The sequence below is a fragment of the Amblyraja radiata genome, chromosome 2 (genome assembly GCF_010909765.2).
Source record: "Amblyraja radiata isolate CabotCenter1 chromosome 2, sAmbRad1.1.pri, whole genome shotgun sequence".
NCBI lineage: Eukaryota > Metazoa > Chordata > Chondrichthyes > Rajiformes > Rajidae > Amblyraja > Amblyraja radiata.
Window position 1 is genome coordinate 53142998 of NC_045957.1, and position 23061 is coordinate 53166058.

The 23061-nt window shown below is 41.7% G+C and overlaps 1 protein-coding gene across 3 annotated transcripts in view; it reads right to left on the reverse strand.

The window, feature by feature from the left end:
- The window catches only part of fam133b (family with sequence similarity 133 member B), a 36742-nt gene extending 16326 nt beyond the window's left edge, over positions 1-20416 (reverse strand). For all 3 annotated transcript variants that reach the window (XM_033046687.1, XM_033046680.1, XM_033046673.1), the window contains exons 1-8: positions 20290-20416; positions 11982-12079; positions 7917-7995; positions 4834-4905; positions 1954-1983; positions 1746-1817; positions 232-330; positions 105-155 (exon numbers count right to left, since the gene is read on the reverse strand). In XM_033046687.1, the coding sequence (XP_032902578.1) occupies positions 105-155; positions 232-330; positions 1746-1817; positions 1954-1983; positions 4834-4905; positions 7917-7995; positions 11982-12079; positions 20290-20313 (525 nt within the window). In that variant the 5' untranslated portion in view covers positions 20314-20416. The remainder of the gene's footprint in view (positions 1-104; positions 156-231; positions 331-1745; positions 1818-1953; positions 1984-4833; positions 4906-7916; positions 7996-11981; positions 12080-20289) is intronic.
- Between the last annotated feature and the right edge of the window lie 2645 nt (positions 20417-23061).

The following is a 23061-nucleotide window of genomic DNA, read 5'->3' on the forward strand; positions in this document are numbered from 1 at the left end:
CAATTTTCTTCAAAATTATTTGCTGGCATAGGTTTACATATTGAAAAGCTATTTACATCAATTATAATTAAGAATAAGGTAGCATGAAAGAATATTTCACTCACTCGTCCTTTATCAGATTCCTCCTTGATCTTCTTTTTCTTCTTTGTGGTTTCCTTACAAGAAACATACAATAATTAAAATCAATTTTAATAAAATCTCAGCTCCACAAAATTAAGTGTTCAATTCTACCTTGCTATCCATGTCACATTCTATGTGTGAGTCATCGGCGGGTTTTCGCACAGTGCTATGCTTTCTCTTCCGTTTCTTTTTAACATGCTTCTTTTCATCCTGCAATAGATGTTACAATTCCATTCTTTATGACAAACTGATGAGATTTTAAACATTCAATTTGTTATCATAGCTGCACCATGCCAGCCATTTCCTACAGTTGCTAGTAATGGTAACTTTTCTCCATTCTCAGATATACAAATCTAAATCGTGATTCCTTATTCAAGTGTAATACTATTTAAGTTAGAACTTCACTGGAATTAAATAAGAACTGAACCATATGGTGATTATTACACAAGGAAGTAATTTGGGAATTTGGTTTAAATCTTTCATTAACCATTGAATTAATTTTATGTTCGACTCTCCAAAAACTAAGATTTAAATATTCCTTAATCCTCAGATTTTGATGAGATACACAAAAGAGCAGTTTATAACCAGATTTTAAAAAAGTTGACAGAATAGGTGATTTTGCTTTGATCAAATTCATAGAAGTGCTTCATGACAAATTTTGGATATTGATACCAAAAAATAGTATTGGACTTGCAATAAAAAATGGCAATACTTCAATTCAAATTTAATAACACTTAATTTATAGATTCTTTGGAATAAAAGCGAGTCAGAGTTGATCTGGATGTATTGTATTTTAACAATAGAGTCTATGCAATGACTAATTTTTCCCCAGAGCAGAGTAGTTACAGCTTTGATACAATAATACAACAAAGATTAAATTTAAACACAAATTTTATCATAATGGGGCGAGTTCAAGCCTTAAGATTACCATGTAGAAATTACTGGAATTTTGCTTATTACACGATCATCTCAGATGAGGTTCAATAATTCCCAGATATCTTTTCTGATACTTTTTATTGTTTCTCACCATAATTGAATAAAAAAGTTGTAAATCAAGTAAAATAGTCTTTTGTCTAACAAATACTAATCAAACTTTTCTTCATTCTCAGATATTCAAATCTAAATCTCGATTCCTTATGCAGTTGTAATACTATTTTTATGCAGATATCACCTGATCTTTGAATTACTTAGATCACTGTAATAGAATAAGCACAGAACCATGTGGTAATTATACCAGGAAGTACTTTGGGGATATGGTTTTAATCTTTTATGTCCCTAATGTATACTGAAAATATTTTGTTTTAAGAGAAAAATTAGCATCACATTATTTTTCCAAAATATAATCAAGCTCAAGATCATGTGCCCCATGATATAATTCCTTTGGGATGACCGAGATACTGTAGTAAACATGAACTACATACTCAGTGACATCAACATGCCAAGAATCCATTGAAATTACACCCAACCCAAATTTGTAGACCTACAGATCTTAAACAAGAACTTATGCTGATTATGGACTCATTTTCTGCATTCTTGATTCCCAAAACATTCTTACTAACTTTTTATTTCTTACATGTTTGTTTAATTTGCAAAGTTGCATTGGATACAAAACTGTTTTGACGTACCTCATTGACAATGTCCGTAGAGCTGCAGGAAGAATCAGAACTTGATGATGAGGAAGATGATGATGAAGACGGCTTGACCAAACACAATAGAATACAGCTTGTGAGATTTATCATTCATTTAATAGAAATGAAGCATTAAAAATATAAAAACGGACAAAATGAACAATTCTTTGCGGGGGGGGGGGGGGGGGAGGAAATGTTTGCTCACCCTACTTTTCTTCTTTTCCTTTCTTTTTTTCTAAATGGGATGAAGAATAAAGAATTACTGAATGGAGAATATGCACTAAGGATACTACAAATTAAAACATTTCATGCATTTCACATTCGGGCATTTATGCAAGGTACATTAAAATAATTGCTAATCAGAAAGCAACAAATATGAAACAGCAATACTGGGTTCAAACAAAATGCATTTGAATATCTACAAATTAATGTAGTGTACTTTAACATATTTCATTGTACCCATCTATCCTAACCCCATTTTCTACACCTTGATGAATCAAATACTCATCTATATCTTAAACATTGAGTGTTTCTGCCTCTCCAACCTCTTCATGCAGCACATTCCATTTTCCAACCACTCTCTGAGTAAAAAAGATCCTCGAGTCCTTAAGCTCCCTAATTCATGCCTTAAACCTAAGCACTTTGGTTATGTACACCTCTGCCATGGGAAGACGTTTTACTACTTATGCCCCTCAATTTTGTACACCTCCTTCAATTCTCCCTTCACCCTCATCCACTCCAAGTTAAACAAGCCCATCTCTCATCATAACCAAAACACTCCATCCAGGTGAGCCTTCTCTGCACCCTCGCCAGTAGAATTACATGCTTCCTCGAGTTCCCAATTGCATGCAAGAGTTTTGGATTGAGCAGCTTTGAAAAGTATTGGGCATGGGTGGGCCAGTTTTTAAGGAGGAATTTTTTTAATCCAGCACCATAATCGCTGGATGGCAGTGTACTTGCCTGGTTGCTGCTGAACACAATGGTAATAATTTTCCTGTCGAATTCTGGACAAGTAACAATTTTAGATTGTCTGGCTAACTAGTATGACAAGAATAGAATTAGGCAAATAGAATTAGGCAAAAGTCACTTTTCAGACACTGGGAAGGACAATAGAGGAAGGTGATGCAATCAACTGTGCCAAAGGCAGGTTCAGAAAGAACAGAAAGATGGTTTACATTTGTGACCAACGCACATGATTTAATTTTGACAAGAGCCATTTTGAGACGCGAGGAGAGCAAATCACACAAATCTTTTTCGTCTGGAATTCAAGGAAATCTAAAGGCCAATTTGGATGGCCAGCAAGTTAAGGATTTGTTATATTAACAAAGCTCAGGATGGGTGCCAGTTTGCAAGATAGAAGAGGATTGGGGAAAATGATCTCAAGACCAGCATGAGCTTCGAGAAGTCACAAGGTCAGATGGAGATAAAATAGAAGCACCAAATTCAGACATAGGGCAGGAGGGAATGTTAGACTAACTTTGCTGGCACAGAGACAGATGCTTCAGTTTAATTAGTCTGTGATGTACAAATTGTAAATTACAATATATTTGACAGATGTTCTGGAAGAACACCACTTAGCTTGCAAAATGCTTAATTGAAATATATATTTGAGGAGTAAAATGTGAAATTGTGAATGATGCAAACTAGACAGATTATTTACGTAATAATTCAAATCAGGTGGATTTCAAAATTAGATTGCTTTTCCATTCTGGATTTGTTGCAAGATGGGACAGTGGCGCAGCAATACAGTTGCTACCTTAGAGCACCAGAGACCTGGGTTCGACCCCCACTACTGCTACTATCCGAATGGAGTTGGTACATTCTCCCTGGGTTTTCTCCGCATGCTCCGGTTTCCTCCCATATTCCAGTCATTCAGGTTTGTAAGCTAATTGGCTTCTGTAAATTGTTCCTAGTGTGCAGGATAGAACTAGTGTATGGGTGATTGGCACAGACTCTGTGGGCCGAAGGGCCTGTTTCCATGCTGTATCTCTAATATGAGAGTGAAATTGAGTAGCCTTGTAAAATGTCAGTGTCAATCAGGGATAAACTTAACTGAGAATCAAAATAAAATGCATATTGTGGGAATCTGAAAGAAAATCAAGAAAAAGCTCAGCAAGGCAGACAGCATCCATGAAGAGATAAACAGATAATGTTTCAGGTTAAAGGCCCTTTATCAAAAATCTTGTCTTGCAGGAGCCACAAAGTAAACGTGTTTTGGGAGGTCAATCATTTCAGCCCCAGGGACTATAGAAACAACTGTTTTGTTTTCCACAGATTCTGCTTCACCTGACTATTTCCAACATTATTAGCTTTTATTAGGTACACTCTCTAACTTTCCTGCCCCCACCAATTAAGTCAGATATGCAGATTTGCTAATTTTTACAACTCTCAATAGTGTGTTTGGATTGATTAGTGGCAAATAAAATTTGCATCACACAAGTCCCAGGTGATGATCATTTCCAACAAGACAGCACTATCACCATCAATGATCTATGCAGAACCAACATCAATCCCTTTAGGTACACAAAATTGCTGGAGAAACTCAATCCCTTTAGGTTTGGAAGCTGATCATCCTTGAGCAATAAGTCAAACTGGACTTACTACCTGTACATGAATTCAATTTACAACAGCTGTTCAATAAATATTCTGTTGTAACTTATTTACCGACTACTAAAAGTATTTAGCAGTCTGCTTGAATGACATCCCATCAGTCAACCTGAAATATATACTCCCTTATTTGCGGTTGAAATGTATACATCAGCTACAAGATGTGCAGCAGCAAATTAGTAAAGCTCTTTTGACAGCATCTGTTTTATTAACACACAAGACATCTATACTTTCAAACATTAATCTTTGTTTCCATATATTTCAGACTCTGGACTTTGTTCCTGTGTTTGTGATGTGGATATGTGCCAGCCATTTTAGTTGAGAATATCAAATCAAATTTTTCCTAAGTTGTAGCAGAAGAGAATTTAATTTCCATATAGATGCAAACACAAGACAATACCATGATGCTAATCCACTCTAGATGAGTTTAATCATTTTGATAACTATTAATGAATTGTAATAATTTTGATAACATTACCTCTTTCCTTTTGAAGGAACTATCATTTCCTAAGATTTTCTCCCTATTTTTCTCAAGTTCTCTTTTCCATTTCTGAAAGCAATAAAAGATTAATCAATCAATCAACCTTTATTGTCATCTTGCAAAGCAACAGTTGTACAGTGCAAAATGAGAAGACATTTCCCAGGGAATATCAAAGCATCGCACATAAAACTTAAACATTTCACACACAAATAAAAACAATGAAAACAATCCAGTCCAATCAATGTTTGGGCTGCAACCTCCTGAAGTCGACAATCATCTCCTTGGTTTTGTCGACGTTAAATTCCAAGTTGTTCCGCACCAATCCACTAGTTAACATTCAAGGCGTTTGCAGTCATAAAAGAACTGCAGTTACTGGAATCTGGAGCAATAAATAAAGTGCAGGAGGAATTTAACAGGTCAGGCAGCTTCTGTGGAGGAAATGGACATTCAATGTTTCGGGACAGGACACTTCATCAGACTGAGGAGACCCAACCTGAAATGTTGCGTCCATTTCTTCCATATATGCTGCCTAGCCTGTTGAATTCCTCCAGCTGTTTGATCTGGACCCGTTCAGTTACGATTTGGGACATAATAGGGTTTCCAGGCACATGGATTAGAAGGAAGGCAAGGCACAATTATTATTTGTTAACTTTTAAATAAAGTTACAAAATTACAATTTTAAATTATTTACCTTGAGCCACTTAAAGACTATTAAACTTTTTGGCATTCTCAGTTAGCACAATTCCTTTTCAAGCAAAAGGGCATTTTGAGAGGATGGTGCCCCGACACTGTGATAACCATTGCCCAATCACTGGGTGGGCCACATCAGTTCACAAACCGATGCTGAATGCTAAAAAGATAACCTAGCAGCAATGGCAATGGCAGGTCTGTGTGGTCAACATGCAGCGGTTATGTTCAGGTATAAATGTTAGAGACATTAGCCAAACCTTAAGCTTACCAAAATCAACTGTTTGGAACATCACTAAGAAGATAGAGAGCACTGGTGAGTTTACTAATCGCAAAGGCACTGGCAGGCCATGGAAGACCTTTACAACTGATGACAGAAGAATTCTTTCATATTAAAGAAACACCCCCCAAACACCCCCAGACAGGTCAGAAACAATCTTCAGGAGTCAGGTGTGGATTTGTCAATGACTACTGTCCACAGAAGACTTCATGAACAGAAATACAGAGACAACACTGCAAGATGCTCTGGTTAGCTACAAAAATAGGATGGCTGGGTTAGTTTGCCAAGAAGTACTTAAAAGAGCAACCACAGTTCTGAAAAAAGGTCTTGTGGATAGATGAGACATTAACTTATATCAGAGTGATGGCAAGAACAAGGCATGGAGGAGAGAAGGAACTGCCCAAGATCCAAAGCATACCACCTCATCTGTGAAACATGGTGGTGGGGGTGTTATGGCCTGGGCATGTATGGCTGCTGAAGTTACTGGCTCACTTATCTTCATTGATGATACAACTGCTGATGGCAGTAGCATAATGAATTCTGAGGTGTATACACATCCTATCTGCTCAAGTTCAGACAAATGCCTCAAAACTCATCAGCCGGCAGTTCTTGCTACAGCAAGACAATGATCCCAAACATACTGCTAAAGCAACAAAGGAATTTTTCAAAGCTAAAATATGATCAATTTTTGAGTGGCCAAGTCAATCACCTGATCTGAACCCAATTAAACATGCTTTTTATATGCCGAAGAGAAAACTGAAGGGGACTAACCCCCAAAACAAGCATAAGCTAAAGATGGCTGCAATACAGGCTTGGCAGAGCATCACCAGAGAAGACACCCAGCAACTGGTGATGCCCATGAATTGCAGACTTCAAGCATGCAAAGGATATGCAACAAAATACTAAACACGACTACTTTCATTTATATGACATTGCTGTGTCCCAAACATTATGGTGCCCTGAAATGGTGGTGGGGGGGGGGGGAGAGACACACACTATGTATAAACACTGCTGTAATTTCTACATGGTGAATCCAAAATGTATAAAAATGGCCTTTATTAAAATCTGACAATGTGCACTTTAACCACATGTGATTTTTTTCTATTGCAAATCTCAAATTGTGGAGTACAGTGGCAAACAAATAAATGATGGGTCTTTGTCCCAAACATTATGGAGGGCACCGTAAAAAAGATCGTAGAAAGAATTAAAAAAAATATATATTGTCAGCATTTAAAATATCAAACTGTTAAAAACTAAAAATATGAGATTACATATGATGGTTTTGAAACAAAATCTATTAGCATAAAATGCCAGATATTTTGGATCAACTTTGACGGCCATACAGGTAGTTCTGCTATTTTGTGTTTCCACAACATGAATTGGATATAATGCATGTAATGAATTAGGGAAAACTATACGCATCACGTGGGCCAAATTGGTTGTAACATAAATTTTGATTGGGAACTTGATAACCACTTATAAGTTACTTTGGAAATTGACAAGAAGAAATTGTCTCGAGAAAAAAACCATATGCCAAGTAACATCCCTGCAGTAATCACGCATCACAATTTCAAACAAAAACAGCTACTTTAACGGTGAGTGAAATTGACAAGCAGTCGCTTCCATTGTGGAATGATACTCTTAAACAATGTTACATTCAGCTGTTGATATTTTTTGCTTCCAGTAATAAAAACTTATCGCTACCGAAAATCGCTAATTTTTTTGAAAATCCTGCATCCGAAACGCTCTAGCCCGGAACCCCATTTCCCCATTGACACAATAGTTTTACTAATGTAATTTTCTGTAATGTGAGTTTTCTTGTGAATACAACTAACATGGTGTAGAAGAACTATCAGTATTTACACTTTATGGTACAGAAACCATGCTAAGTAAAATAGGAATTACATATTTACAAGTGAACTTCAATTAAATGTGCTAATTAAACACCAAACGATTTAATAGAAAATATAGATTATCTGCAAAATTAATTTGTTAGATGAAGTAGACAGAAATAAAGCATGATAATTTGAAAAAAGACGATGTACAAATTTACAATTGAACAAAAAGCAGTTTATTGCAAGTCACTAAAATGTACAATAAAATATTAACAAACCTCATTCATTTTTTCTTCAAAATCTGCAAGGGTTTTAGAACCTTTCTTCTTCTTTTCCAACTGCTCTTTTAATTCTTCCCTGAAAAAAAAAGTAAGCTATTATTTTTTCAGCCATCTATAACATGATTTAATACACGTCACAAAAGCAATACCAATAATATTTAGAAAACATTAAAAGAGCGACACATTGCCATATTTAATCAATTCTGTGCCGACAGCAGCCACAACAAAACAAAATGTAAACACTAACAGGATGGAACTCGAGTGACAAAACCCAGCATTAATTACATCTTCTGACAGCAGTATCTAAGTTTCTGAAACTAGGACGCAATACTGCATATTTGACAGCAATTCCGAATAATCATGTATATAAACAGCTTAGTCATTGATTCATTGAGTGGTACAGCAGGATACTGGTCCTTTGACTCAACTTGTCCAGGGCAATCAAATTGCAAAACTGAAACCTTTACAACTATGTACCAGTTCAAATGTCTTGTAAAATCATAATTGCATCTACCTCTACGACTAGGACTTTTAAATGTTATTATTTTGAGCAGAAGGGCCCGTTCCTGTGCTATACTGTTCTATATTATTATGCTTGTGCCAACTATTTCCTGTGGCAGCTCGCTCCACATACACAATCCGCATGAAGAGGTTGCCCCTCGGGTGTCTTTTAAATCTATCCCCTCTAATTTTGAGATTTTCTAACCCTGTGATGAGAAAAAAGTGACTATTCACCTTATCAATCCAAGACCCTCTTAATTTTATAAACCTCTAGAAGGTCACATCTCAGCTTCATTTGCTCCAGAGAAAAAAAGTTGTGTGCTATTCAGTCTCTCCTTCCAACTCAAATGGTTAAATCTCCGTAATATCCTCTTGCAACTTATTTGTATGCTTGCCAGTTTAATGACATCCTTCCTATTACAGGCCGTCTTCCAAATATGACCATACCAATATTTAGAATTTTTTTCAATGCTTTACTGAAATGTAACTTTGGGTTTGTACACTTTGCCAGGAACTAACAAAGCTTTTAATAAAGTTTGGTGGAAGAATGGGTCAGGTATAGGCAGGCCAGATCAAGTATATCCCTGGAGGAGTATATTCAGGGAAAATTGGTTGATTATTTACAATACAATACAATTCAATTTATTGTCATTTGGACCCCTTGAGGTCAAAACGAAATGCCGTTTCTGCAGCCATACATTACAAACAAATAGACCCAAGACACAACATAATTTACATAAACATCCATCACATTGCTGTGATGGAAGGCCAAAAAAACTTATCTCTCCACTGCACTCTCCCCCCCCCCCCGATGTCAGAGTCAAAGTCAAAGCCCCCGGCGGGCGATGGCGATTGTCCCGCGGCCATTAAAGCCACGCCGGGTGATGCAAGGTCGCGCACCGGTTTCTTGGTGTTAGAGCCCCCGGCGTGCGCTCGCAGTCCCGCGGCCATTCCAAGCCGCGCGGGGCGATGGTGTAAGGCCCCGCTCCAGGAGCTCTTCAACCCCGCAACTCGGGCGGGAGAAGTCGCCGTTGCGGAAGCCCCGAAAAGCGGTCTCCCTCCAGGGACCCGCGGGCTCCCGGTGTCACTGTCCGCCAAACCCGCAGTTGCAGCCACCGAATCTCCAGAGGTCGGGCCGCAGCAGCGTCCACCACAGCTCCACCCGCTCTGGACTCGGCCAGCTCCGCGGCGGTGAGGTGAGTAGTCGGCACCACAGCCCCCGGTCTTCCTGTTGGAGGCCGCTCCTCGTTGCAGCCCCAACGACAACGGAGACCCGACAAAGAAAAGGTCGGGTCTCCCGTGCAGGGAGAGATTTAAAAGTTACCCCCTCCCCCCCACACATACCCAACAAAAAATAACAAAAACCACATAAAAACATAGACATAAAACAATAAAAACGCAGACGGACTGCAGAGGCCGCTGCTGACGAAAGTCGCGCCGCCCACTGATAGTACAATCCCAGCAATTGGATCATCCCCTTTTTATTTCTCAGTTCCACAAATAAAGCCTCACTGGATGATCCTTCAGTGATGTTATTTCAGACTACTGCAGTAATATCCTCATTAATTAATAAAGCAACACACCCGCCTCTTTAACTTCCATCTCTCTCTTTCATGTAGCACCTGTCGCGTGGAACAAAGCTGATAGTCTAGTTCCTCCGGTAGCCATGTTTCCGTAATTGCTATAACATCCCAGTTGCACGTACCTATACACACTGACTTCATCCACCTTACCCATCATGCCTCTTGTATTGAAATAAATGCAATTGAATTCACAGGCTTTTCTCAGTCTCTCCCATCCTAGCTATCCTGACTACTGAACTTACTGTCATTGACTTCTATACCGAGTTCCAGCTTCCACCTGCCTCACTACTGCATTTCTTGAAGTAATATAATTAGAGGTGGAACTGCTTATTGAAAACTACTGTACTTAAGCAGCCTTTCCAAGACTCATACAATTTTGTACCTTTCCAAGCAATCTGGCTTAGATGCTAGCAAGAATTATTCAGTTTAGTTTAGCCCACCGAGTCCACGCCAACCCCCGCTATTAACACTATCCTACAAACACTGGGAATGAATTACATTTATACCCAGCCAATTAACCTACAAACCTGTACATCTTTGGAGTGTGGGAGGAAACCGAATACCTCGGAGAAAACCCACGCAAGTCAGAGAGAACGTACAAACTCCGTACAGACGGCACCCGTAGTCAGGGTCAAACCTGGGTCCCTGGCGCTGTAAGGCAGTAGCTCTATCACTGCACCTCAGTGCCACCCTCATTTTACAGAATACCTATGGTATTGGCTTATTATTGACATATCTACAGATATATAGTGATTTTTATAGTGATCTACAGATATATAGTGATTATAACTATATATCTACAGATATATAGTGATTATAACTATATATCTACAGATATATAGTGACAATATATTTGACAGATGCTCCAGAACAACACAATTTAACTAACAAGATGTTTATTGAAATAAATATTAAATGTAGATTAAATATGAAATAGTGTATGTGATGCAAACCAGACAAATAATGTATGCAATGGTTCAAATGGGTGAATATCAAAATGAGATTTATTTTTAATTCTGGGGGAAAGTTGTTGCAAGATGATAGATACCTTACAGTGCCAGAGACCCAAGTTAAATCCTCACTACTGTCCAAACAGTTTGTACATTCTCCCTGTGACTGTGTGGGTTTTCTCCGGGTGCTCCAGTTTCTTCACGGATACCAAAGACACGCAGGCTTGTAGGACTGGGAACGCGGCGGGAGGCCTTTATCGAGGCGCCGCGGTATCAATGCCTCCCGGGTCGCCACGTAGAAGCCTGGGTCGGGGCCCGATGAGGGCCTCGTGGGTAGAAGCCTGTGTCAGGCGATGTGGCCGACAGAGCCCACGGCTGGGGGCCGGGTCAGCACCACGGAGGGGTGAAGTGGGGCGTTGACGGCGGTGAAGCCTCGCATGGATGGGGACCCGGCATGGGGGAACTGTTGGCGGGGAGGGGCCCCCAAAAGGGGGAGCCCGGGTGCTTTGTAACTTTGCCAGCGCCGTAGGTGGCTGCTATTTATATGCATTGTGTATGCAAGCAAAGAATTTCACAGTGCCTATATATAAGACAATAAAGTATTCCTATTTCTAACTGCCTTCTGTAAATTGTCCCCAGTGTGTAGGACAGACCTAGTGTATGGGTGTCACTAGTCAGCAGGGACTCAGACCAAATGGCCCTTTGCACTATTTCTTCAAAAAGAAAATTAAGGAAGTCACTTTTCTCTTACAGTAATTGATGCGAGCCCAAAACAAATACGTCGTATGACCATACTGCAAATTAGCATATATTTGATCGTTAAAGATCGATAAGAGATTTGCACTCAAAATTCTAGTTTTAGATTAAATAAAAGTAGATACAAATTAAAATGCGAATCACATATATATATATATATTAGAATTTTATACAATTCTTTGGAACTGAATTCCACAAGGTATTACATAAATTGTATTACCACAAATGAAAGAGAGCAAAAACAAAATTCATAAATTACAGCTGTCTCTTACCACGTAGGTCTTGGACGACTTAAGTAATCTTGTATGGAAGGGCCTGATGATGGAGCAGGACCACGAGCTCTTGCCAGAGCGACTGGATTAACAAAGGCCTAAAAGAAAGGGAAAAAAATAAAACAACTGGAGGAAGAAGTTACAAGTATTATAAAAATGTTACCAAGTCATCCGGAAGTGGCGGCGCTGCCCTGGCAGCAGCGGCTCGCCTGCAGTCTGTTTGTTTTTACTTTTTTGTGTTGTTTTTTTTTCCGTTTTGTCTAGTTAAGTTTTTGGTTTTTAGGTTGTGTTTATGTGTGGGGGGGGGGGGGGGTGGGGGGTTGAAACGGGGCTTGCTGTCTCTCCCTTCGCAGGAATGCGACTTTTTTGTCGTATCCCCCTTCTCTGCCTCCGTCTGCGCTGAGGCCTAATGGCGGAGCTGGCGACCTCGAGACTCCGGAGGCAGAGCCAGTCAGGACTTGCCCTGGGCTCGCTCCCGCGAGGGCGGTCCGGCTCTGCGCTCCCGTGAGGGCGGCCTGGCGCGGGGCTGAGACTCTCCCGTGAGGGGCTGTGGCGCTCCCATCGGGGCGGCCCAGCCCAAGGGTAGAATGGCGCTCCCGTCGGAGCGGCCCAGCTCGAGGGAGGTACGGCACTCACGTGAGGGCGATCCGGCTAGGGGCTGGAACGGTGCTCCGGTGGCTGGGACGGCGATCTGGCGGCGGTGACCCGAGTCCGGGGTTCAGCCGCGGGCCAGCGGCTGCGTCCGCTGGACTGGAGGGCGGCAGCTTCGACCACCCCAGGCCGCGGTGTTTGAGCCGGCCCGTTTGCGGGGTTCGGTGAGCCGCGGGACTGGTTGTACCATCGCCCGGTGGGGTATCACCTCAGTGCAGAGGGAGAAGAGGAGGGAAGAGACTGCAGCCCTAAGATTTTTGCCTCCACCACAGTGAGGAGGTGTTTGGAGGACTCACTGTGGTGGTTGTTAATTTGTGTTTGTTGTTGTTTATTATTGTATGTATGACTGCAGGCACGAAATTTCGTTCAGACCGTAAGGTCTGAATGACAATAAAGGTAATTCTATTCTATTCTGTTCATCCATAACTGGAGGGAATGGGAGGAGGGAAGTTATTTTTGTCCATTCAATCTGTGTTGTTGACCAAGTCACATTTTATACAGTCCTTATTTTATTCAGGAAGTCCCCTCTAAAACAAAATCATTATTGAAGAAAACATCAAGCCTCTTTTAGGAACAGTTTACTCGCACTGCTTCCCCCCAATGGTGGATAAAAGTTAGCCATAGTAAGGGTCGTGGGTGATATCCAAAGATAGAATGGTGAGAAGCACAACTATCTTGTAATTCTGAATTTATTGGTGCAACAAGAAAAGTGTCTGTATCATTAGCGCAACAGAGTGAAAGAGAACTTTTCACTTGCACGAGATCATGATTATTAAATCTTTATAATCAGAAATTACAATAAACTGCAAAATTTGAGCTGTAATTTAATTGATACCATATTTTATTAGTTATCTTTTACTGAAACGTAGTGTATACTCCACAATGTGAGTGTATTTCTGGTGAAACTGGTATACTAGTAAACAAGCGTTTCACACTTGTTCAACTAGTGCATCCGATCATGATGTCACAGTCCTAATGACATTGGCACATCGATATATATCACTGAAGATCTGCATTGTATTGTGATGGGACAAGCACAATGGCTGAAGATTTGATTAATCCTTCTTTGAGTGGTAATTGACTTTGCACTGATTGTAGGCAGTCTCAACTGTTTGAAAAGGCCACAATATTTTTTGTAGCCAAGGAGCAACCAGCTCCAAATATGTTTATCTCTTAGGTTACAGGAGCACAATGCGTTGTTTGGATTGCTAAGTGACACATTGTACAGCATTTCCGCATTTCTGCTGTCTGAACTTTAATACAGGATATCAATTTTCCTGCAAAGCCAACTATAGCCATGGACACATGGAGTGGTTGTGGTTATTTTGTTAATCTGCATTGAATATGCTCCTGTTCTTGCCCCTTTTTTCAACAGGGACATTTTATTTCCATCTAAGGTATACACAAAATGTTAGAGTAACACAGCGGGACAGGCAGCATCTCTGGAGAGAAGGAATGGGTGACGTTTCGGGTCGAGACCCTTCTTCAGATTGATTTCAGAGGAGTGGGCGGGACAAAGATAGAATGTAGTCGGAGACAGTAAGATTGGTGGGAGAACTGGGAATGGGGAGGGGAGGGAGAGAGAAAGCAAGGGCTATCTGAAGTTAGAGAAGTCAATGTTCATACCACTGGGGTGTAAGCTACCCAAGCAAAATATGAGGTTCTGTTCCTCCAATTTGCTCTGGGCCTCACTCTGACAATGGAGGAGGCCCAGGACAGAAAGGTCAGATTGGGAATGGGAAGGAGAATCAAAGCGCTGAGCAACCGGGAGATCGGGTAGGTTAAGGCAGACTGAGCGGAGGTGTTCAGCGAAAAGATTGCCAAGCCTGCACTTGGTCTCGCCGATGTACTGAAGTTGACACCTGGAACAGCGGATACATTAGATGAGGTGGGAGGAGGTGCAAGTGAACCCCTGTCTCAACTGGAAAGACTGTCGGGGTCCTTGGATGGAGTCAAGGGGGAAGGTAAAGGGTCAGGTGTTGCATCTCCTGCGGTTGTGGTTTGGGTGGGAAGGGGCGAGTTGACCAGGGAGTTGTGGAGGGAACGGTCTCTGCGAAAATGCGGACAGTAGTGGGATCCCGTTGGATTTACTCTTTAATAATTTTTTGATACTTTCACATTTCCCCATAATCTTAGCTACTCCAAGGATGGCAATCCCAACTTCTCCAGTCTAGCCAGAGAGATCCACATCCTGAGATTTTGGTTATTCTAGGGGCATATTATTCAAGGAACAGCTGAACCATTATTTTTATAAAAGGTTACAAAGGGCTAGAGCAGCTCAACGAGTCAGGCAGCGCCTCCTTGAGATGCAGAGCAGCTAATAAAAAAAGGCAACAGAGGGCAGGATTGGCAGCTCAATATTACAGGCTATGGATGCTCTAGGTGTGATAGAGAGGAAGGAAAACATTGGAGAGTCTATTTGCATGGAAGGGGGTGCCTGGCAAGTGAGGCTTTCAAAAATGAGCACTCGCAAGATTACAAGAGCAGCATGTTACTGCCCGGGTGAAGAGTAAGATTGACAAATTTAGGGAACCCTGGTTGATGAAAAATGTTGTGGCTCTAGTCAGGAAAAAGGAGGCATACATCAGATATAGACAACCAAGATCAAGCATATCCCTCTGAGAGGACGTGTAGGATTATATTTAAGAATGCAATCAGGAGGGCCTAAAAGGACGCCAAATGGAGCTGGCAGTCGAGGTAATGAAAATTCCAATAGATTTTACAGGTATATTACGAATTAAATTGTAGTTGGGGGAAGAAATTAAAGATGCCCACTTTGTGTAGAACTACGAGACATATTACGTGAATATGTCTCATGTTTATACCAAGGAAAAGATTGTGTTAGCTAAGGAATTGTGGCATAGTTGTGATGTTTTCGATCACAGACAAATTACCGAACAGCAGGTATTGGTTTTAAAGTACATTTAGTTGATAAATCCACAGGGCCTGACCAAGAACATCCTTGGATTTTGTGGGAAGTCAGGGAGGAAATTTCAGAAATTGAAATTGTGTCTCAAAAATCTGATCGTTTTTTTTTTGGAGGTCACCACCAGATTGATGAGGGAGGAGCAGAGGTCTATATGGACTTCAGCAAGGCCTTTAAAAAAGTCCCATGTGGCAGGCTTGTCTGGAAGGCTTGGTTGCTTGAAATTCAACGTTAATTAGATTCAAAATCGACTCGGAGGAAGGAATCAAATGGTGTTTTTTTTTAATGCAGCAGGGGGCAGTGCTCGGCTCACTGCTATTTATTATATACATTTAACCATTTGGAAGACAACGTAGTTAACATTATGAGCAAAAACCAAGATTGTTGGTATAGTGGACAGTGAGGAAGCATATCTAAGTTTACAATAAAATCTAAATTAGCTGAGAAGGTGGCCAAGGAAAAGAAAATTGAATTACTTTTTGACAAGTTTGAGGTGTTACATTTGGTATGTGAAACCAAGGCAGCATTTGCACAGTAAATGGTAGAGCCCTAGAGAGTGCAGCAAAACAGACAGATCTAGGAGTGTCATGATGCATGGCTCCCTGAGAGTGGAGAGTCAAGTAAACAGTGTGCGGAAGAAAGGCGAAAGGACAAGCAGGGCTCGAAATTAACGGTTGCCCGGGTGCCATTGACCACCCAAAGTACCGCCGGGCAACCTAAAAGCGGAGTCATTTTGCCCGGCTTGGCACTGCAGATACTGGTTTATACCGAAGATAGCCACAAAAAAATGTAGTAACTCCGCGGGTCAGGCAGCATCTCTGGAGAAAAGGAACGTGACGTTTTGTGTCGGCGGCGGCTGTATTGTGGGGCAAAGATATTAGGTGCGTGGTGACGAAGGGTCGAAGCGAATGACGGGCCCTGAACAGCGGCAGCAGCGGCTCCAACTCCACCTCCTCCCGCACCCCGCCCGCCCTGATAGCGGCCGCTGCTTGCAAATCCGCTAACGGCGCTTTCAAAACAACCCTCCCGAACGCCGAGGCCGGGAGGATGGATGGAGTGGGAGGCCTACTTCTGCCGTCTGAAGCAGCTGCACCAAAGATCCTATAGCTATAGGATCTTTGAGCTGCACCGCTCGGCCCCACACCTTGCTGTTGGCTGGCAGAGGAGGGGAGACGGTGGCGAGGAGATCCCAACCGCCTCCCCGTTTGGCGGTGGACAGGGACGGCCAAGGCAGCGGGGCGATGTCTGAGGAGCACTTCCTTCCCACCTCCTCTCTCTCTCTCTCCCTCTCGTACACCCCCCCCCCCCCTCCTATCCTGGGACCCCTCCTCTCCATCCCGCACTGTTCACAACACGTACATCTAATCTGAATGTCCGGTAATGTGGCGTTTTGACACCTTTAAACATATTACCAAAAGACCATTTGCTGCGGTTATGTCCTTGGCCATCTCGTCAGTTAGTGTAATGTTTAACCTGTCAGATGGGTATAGTCGGTTTTAACAGCTATTATCATAAAATGCCTTTAGAAATGTCCTTGTAACCTGTATATTTTGTTATGGATAAATTATGTGGGAAGCGAGAGTGTTTCTGTACCAATAGCAATAACGACCCATGCTATGGCCATGTGATGGTAATTTTCGGTCTTTCACAGAAACCATGTTTGCATCAATCTGTAGTGGGCATGGTTAAGCATATATGTTACCATGGTCAAAGATTTATTGAAACAGGTTGATCATACGCTGAATAATCCAACCACATTTTTGTTTGGAAGTGGAAAAAACTAATAGAAATCACATTAATTGCAATGTGTAAAAAGAGTTGAGATACTGTATTATAATGTTGCTGCATGTCATTGTGGTATATATCATGTCTTGATTGGTGAATATGTTTAGTTTGTGACTTTATTTGAAGCATATATATGTGTGATAATATGTAAATGCTGCATTGCGCATAATTCCGACTGGTAACTACGCACTTCGTCCGAGCACATTATCGCACGCGTCATGCAAACCGTCTTAAATAACCACCTAAACTGTCATTTGGCAACCTAAAAAGTTGCCAAGGTTGCCCGGGTGCCAATTGGGAAAAAAAGTTAAGTGAGAGCCCTGACAAGGGTTATATCACCTTGGTTGCAAAGGAAAATGTTGCAAGAATGAGATGGTGGGGAGGATAGGTTGGTGATAGAAGAGTGGATCAGGGAGTCATGAAGGGGCTGGTCCCTGCAAAATGCTAAAAAGGGGAAGACGCATCTGGCTGTTGAAGCCCGCATCTGGCTGTTGAAGCCCGCATCTGGCTGTTGAAGCCCGCATCTGGCTGTTGAAGCCCGCATCTGGCTGTTGAAGCCCTTTGAACGTGGAGTAAACCACCAAGAATGATCTTTTCAACTTGAAGGCCAGTGGTGTGTTTTATACCTCTTTTAGAATTGTGCAGTCTCGTAAACTTGGTTTAAGCTTGCTCTCCAAAAAGCATTTGGGAAATTTATGATGATGATACTTTATTGTCACTATTGGCAGAGTGATATCTTTGTTTGCATACCATCTGGTAAAATCATACTATAGACAGACAAGCACAATCATAGATAAGTACAAAAGTGCAACAACTGTAGTGTAATAGCAAACTTCACTGAGAGACAGATTCACCACATCAGTCTAACCCTGATATGCCTTCCACCAACCAGAATTTACTTTCAATTCTATCAGTTTAAAGTTTAAGTGTTTTGTGGAATTGCAGCCTTTGGAAGTATATATTAAACTACAATCATTGTTTAACAATTCAGTTTAATCTGTTAGACATAACCTAACTATTCATTCCCACTTTAGGATTTCTCCAAATCAGCTTAATTTTATTTATAAACTGTATTCCAAGATTTTTCTCCATCACAGTCTATTGCTCCTTTATTTAATTTTTTTATAGATAATGTTACATCTCTAATTTCCCTATGCCCTAACAAACGGAAAGTTTAGATTGACATGGGAGAAATGCAACAAAACATCTGCAATTCTCTCACCCAGCTCAGAGAATTTAAGTAGCCAATGACTTTGTTCCAAAGTAATTTTAGAATCACAGAAATTAACAGCAGAGGTGGTTCCCCTAGCTACAAGAGATTTCCATAATGGTCATGAATTTAACTGAATTATGACTACGAAGTTGTCTCACTGACACCCCTTTCCGATTCATTGCTTTATTTTCCAAAACTATCTAAAAATGGCCCTCCTTATTTGGGCTACAATGTACTATACTGTTAATATTAATTTGAACCCTCCCTATTATTGCCTTGTTATTTTTGCACTTTAGGTATTTGATATGCTCTACTACAATATGCATACAAATTAATTAGTTTTATTATAGTCCATTTTGTCTCATTTATTTATTCTTACAGTACATCAACACTTCTTCCAGTACATTGCTCCTCATTGAACAACCCATATTATCTCATGTTTCTTTTTTTCAGTACATCAATATCCTTCCAGCATATTGCTCATCACTGTTCTTTTTTCAAAATATAAACATTTATAATTAACTGCCTTCTTAATTCTACCCAGCTATCAGAATGTAAATCTGCTTACCCATGCCTTATTTGAGCTACATTTCAGTTTTAGCTATTGATTTTTCTACTTGCCTACCTGTGCTACTACCTCATATCAAGGCAAAAGGCTTAAAGTGGTACTGCCAAACTCATTAAGTGCTGAGTGATGCTCTACCTCGAGCTTTTCAGCATACTACATCCAGATCCAGATGTTCTATCCATATTCAAGCTCATATTCCAATTATGCTAGCCCCCTATGACACTAGCAAAACAACACATTGTACAACAGGGATCTGTTTTATTTAAATGCAATCCATCCAGCTTTTATCAGTCAAACCTCCCTCAGATCTGTTACTAGTATCATGACAGGCACATATCATCAATGTCAACCATCCACAAATGCAGCCAGACCCAATCATTTCCAATGCTTTCTACCATCTTTAAGTTTTAAAATTAAAAGTTTTATTTTCCAATGATAAACCTTTGTATCTTTTAAAAAACCGTGTTCCCTATCTTTAGAATCCGCTTGTAGGATTTCAGGTTTGTCTGATCAACTGTACTAACATCCAACACGAATTTGGTTGTTAAGGGTGACATGCCAAGGGTGACAAAACACGATGGCCTACAATCATCCCCCTACTGTAGAAATGTCGAGTTGTATCCTCCCCCGCCCCCATACCAAATGCGCCATCACGACAGTTTTTTTCTCTCTCTCTCTCTCTCTCTCTGATGCTCTGGTCTCTGCTCTGTCCGTCCTCACCAGAAGAATCATTCCCACCACCATCACTAAGAGACTAATATCCTTTCCCCAGGGAGTTCAGGCACATTATTCTATTCCTCCAGCGACATCACCGAATAAATGGCCATTTCCAATCATGCGAGGAAAGGTCTCCGAGCCCAAACATTCACCGATTTCTCTTTCCACAAACGGGCTGAGTTCTTCCAGAATATTCTGCTTTGTTTCCAGACCCCAGCGCCGGCAGCTCTATTTGTTTTCCCAACAACAACAACAACAACAACGCCGCCGCCGCCGGTGAGCGAAGGAGCTGGGGGACAGGGTAGGCCCAGCCGGGCCCAGTAGCTGCGGGCGGCGCAGCCGAGGCTTCCGACCGCCCCTTCTGGTCCCAGTGCACCAGGCGCCGCACGGGGATGGGAGGGATGGGAGGGAGAGCGGGTCGGGTCAGGTCAGGCCGTCCAGTACTCACCACTCGATTATCCCGCTTCCCCATTTTCCCGGACTCAGTTCCCAGACTCAGCCCCACTCGGCTCGGCCCAACTCAACTCGACTCGACGCGCCTACGCCTGCGCCAACCCGCCATACCGCGCATGCGCGATACCCGCCTGTCTTTATCTCGACCCCACCCCGCGCGCAGGGCCCCTTGCGTCATAATGAGTGACGTCACTTGCCTCACGTCGCCAGCGCGTTGCCAACGACGCGGACACGGCGAGGATGGACTTAGAAACATAGAAACATAGAAACATAGAAACATAGAAATTAGGTGCAGGAGTAGGCCATTCGGCCCTTCGAGCCTGCACCGCCATTCAATATGATCATGGCTGATCATCCAACTCAGTATCCCGTACCTGCCTTCTCTCCATACACCCTGATCCCCTTAGCCACAAGGGCCACATCTAACTCCCTCTTAAATATAGCCAATGAACTGGCCTCGACTACCCTCTGTGGCAGGGAGTTCCAGAGATTCACCACTCTCTGTGTGAAAAAAGTTCTTCTCATCTCGGTTTTAAAGGATTTCCCCCTTATCCTTAAGCTGTGACCCCTTGTCCTGGACTTCCCCAACATCGGGAACAATCTTCCTGCATCTAGCCTGTCCAACCCCTTAAGAATTTTGTAAGTTTCTATAAGATCCCCTCTCAATCTCCTAAATTCTAGAGAGTATAAACCAAGTCTATCCAGTCTTTCTTCATAAGACAGTCCTGACATCCCAGGAATCAGTCTGGTGAACCTTCTCTGCACTCCCTCTATGGCAATAATGTCCTTCCTCAGATTTGGAGACCAAAACTGTACGCAATACTCCAGGTGTGGTCTCACCAAGACCCTGTACAACTGCAGTAGAACCTCCCTGCTCCTATACTCAAATCCTTTTGCTATGAAAGCTAACATACCATTCGCTTTCTTCACTGCCTGCTGCACCTGCATGCCCACTTTCAATGACTGGTGTACCATGACACCCAGGTCTCGCTGCATCTCCCATTTTCCTAGTCGGCCACCATTTAGATAATAGTCTGCTTTCCTGTTTTTGCCACCAAAATGGATGACCTCACATTTATCCACATTATACTGCATCTGCCAAACATTTGCCCACTCACCCAGCCTATCCAAGTCACCTTGCAGTCTCCTAGCATCCTCCTCACAGCTAACACTGCCCCCCAGCTTAGTGTCATCCGCAAACTTGGAGATATTGCCTTCAATTCCCTCATCCAGATCATTAATATATATTGTAAATAGCTGGGGTCCCAGCACTGAGCCTTGCGGTACCCCACTAGTCACTGCCTGCCATTGTGAAAAGGACCCGTTTACTCCTACTCTTTGCTTCCTGTTTGCCAGCCAGTTCTCTATGCACATCAATACTGAACCCCCAATGCCGTGTGCTTTAAGTTTGTAAACTAATCTCTTATGTGGGACCTTGTCGAAAGCCTTCTGGAAGTCCAGATACACCACATCCACTGGTTCTCCCCTATCCACGCTACTAGTTACATCCTCGAAAAATTCTATAAGATTCGTCAGACATGATTTACCTTTTGTAAATCCATGCTGACTTTGTCCAATGATTTCACCACTTTCCAAATGTGCTGCTATCCCATCTTTAATAACTGACTCTAGCAGTTTCCCTACTACCGATGTTAGACTAACTGGTCTGTAATTCCCCGTTTTCTCTCTCCCTCCCTTCTTAAAAAGTGGGGTTACGTTTGCTACCCGCCAATCCTCAGGAACTACTCCAGAATCTAAAGAGTTTTGAAAGATTATTACTAATGCATCCACTATTTCTGGAGCTACTTCCTTAAGTACTCTGGGATGCAGCCTATCTGGCCCTGGGGATTTATCGGCCTTTAATCCAATTAATTTACCCAACACCACTTCCCGGCTAACCTGGATTTCACTCAATTCCTCCAACTCCTTTGACCCGCGGTCCCCTGCTATTTCCGGCAGATTATTTATGTCTTCCTTAGTGAAGACGGAACCAAAGTAGTTATTCAATTGGTCCGCCATATCCTTGTTCCCCATGATCAACTCACCCGTTTCTGACTGCAAGGGACCTACATTTGTTTTAACTAATCTCTTTCTTTTCACATATCTATAAAAACTTTTGCAGTCAGTTTTTATGTTCCCTGCCAGTTTTCTTTCATAATCTATTTTTCCTTTCCTAATTAAGCCCTTTGTCCTCCTCTGCTGGTCTCTGAATTTCTCCCAGTCCTCCGGTATGCTGCTTTTTCTGGCTAATTTGTACGCATCATCCTTCGCTTTAATACTATCCCTGATTTCCCTTGTTATCCACGGATGCACTACCTTCCCTGATTTATTCTTTTGCCAAACTGGGATGAACAATTTTTGTAGTTCATCCATGCAGTCTTTAAATGTCTTCCATTGCATATCCACCGTCAACCCTTTTAGAATTAATTGCCAGTCAATCTTGGCCAATTCACGTCTCAGACCCTCAAAGTTACCTTTCTTTAAGTTCAGAACCATTGTTTCTGAATTAACAATGTCACTCTCCATCCTAATGAAGAACTCAACCATATTATGGTCACTCTTGCCCAAGGGGGCACGTACAACAAGACTGCTAACTAACCCTTCCTCATTACTCAATACCCAGTCTAAAATAGCCTGCTCTCTCGTTGGTTCCTCTACATGTTGATTTAGATAACTATCCCGCATACATTCCAAAAAATCCTCTTCCTCAGCACCCCTGCCAATTTGATTCACCCAATCTATATGTAGATTGAAGTCACCCATTATA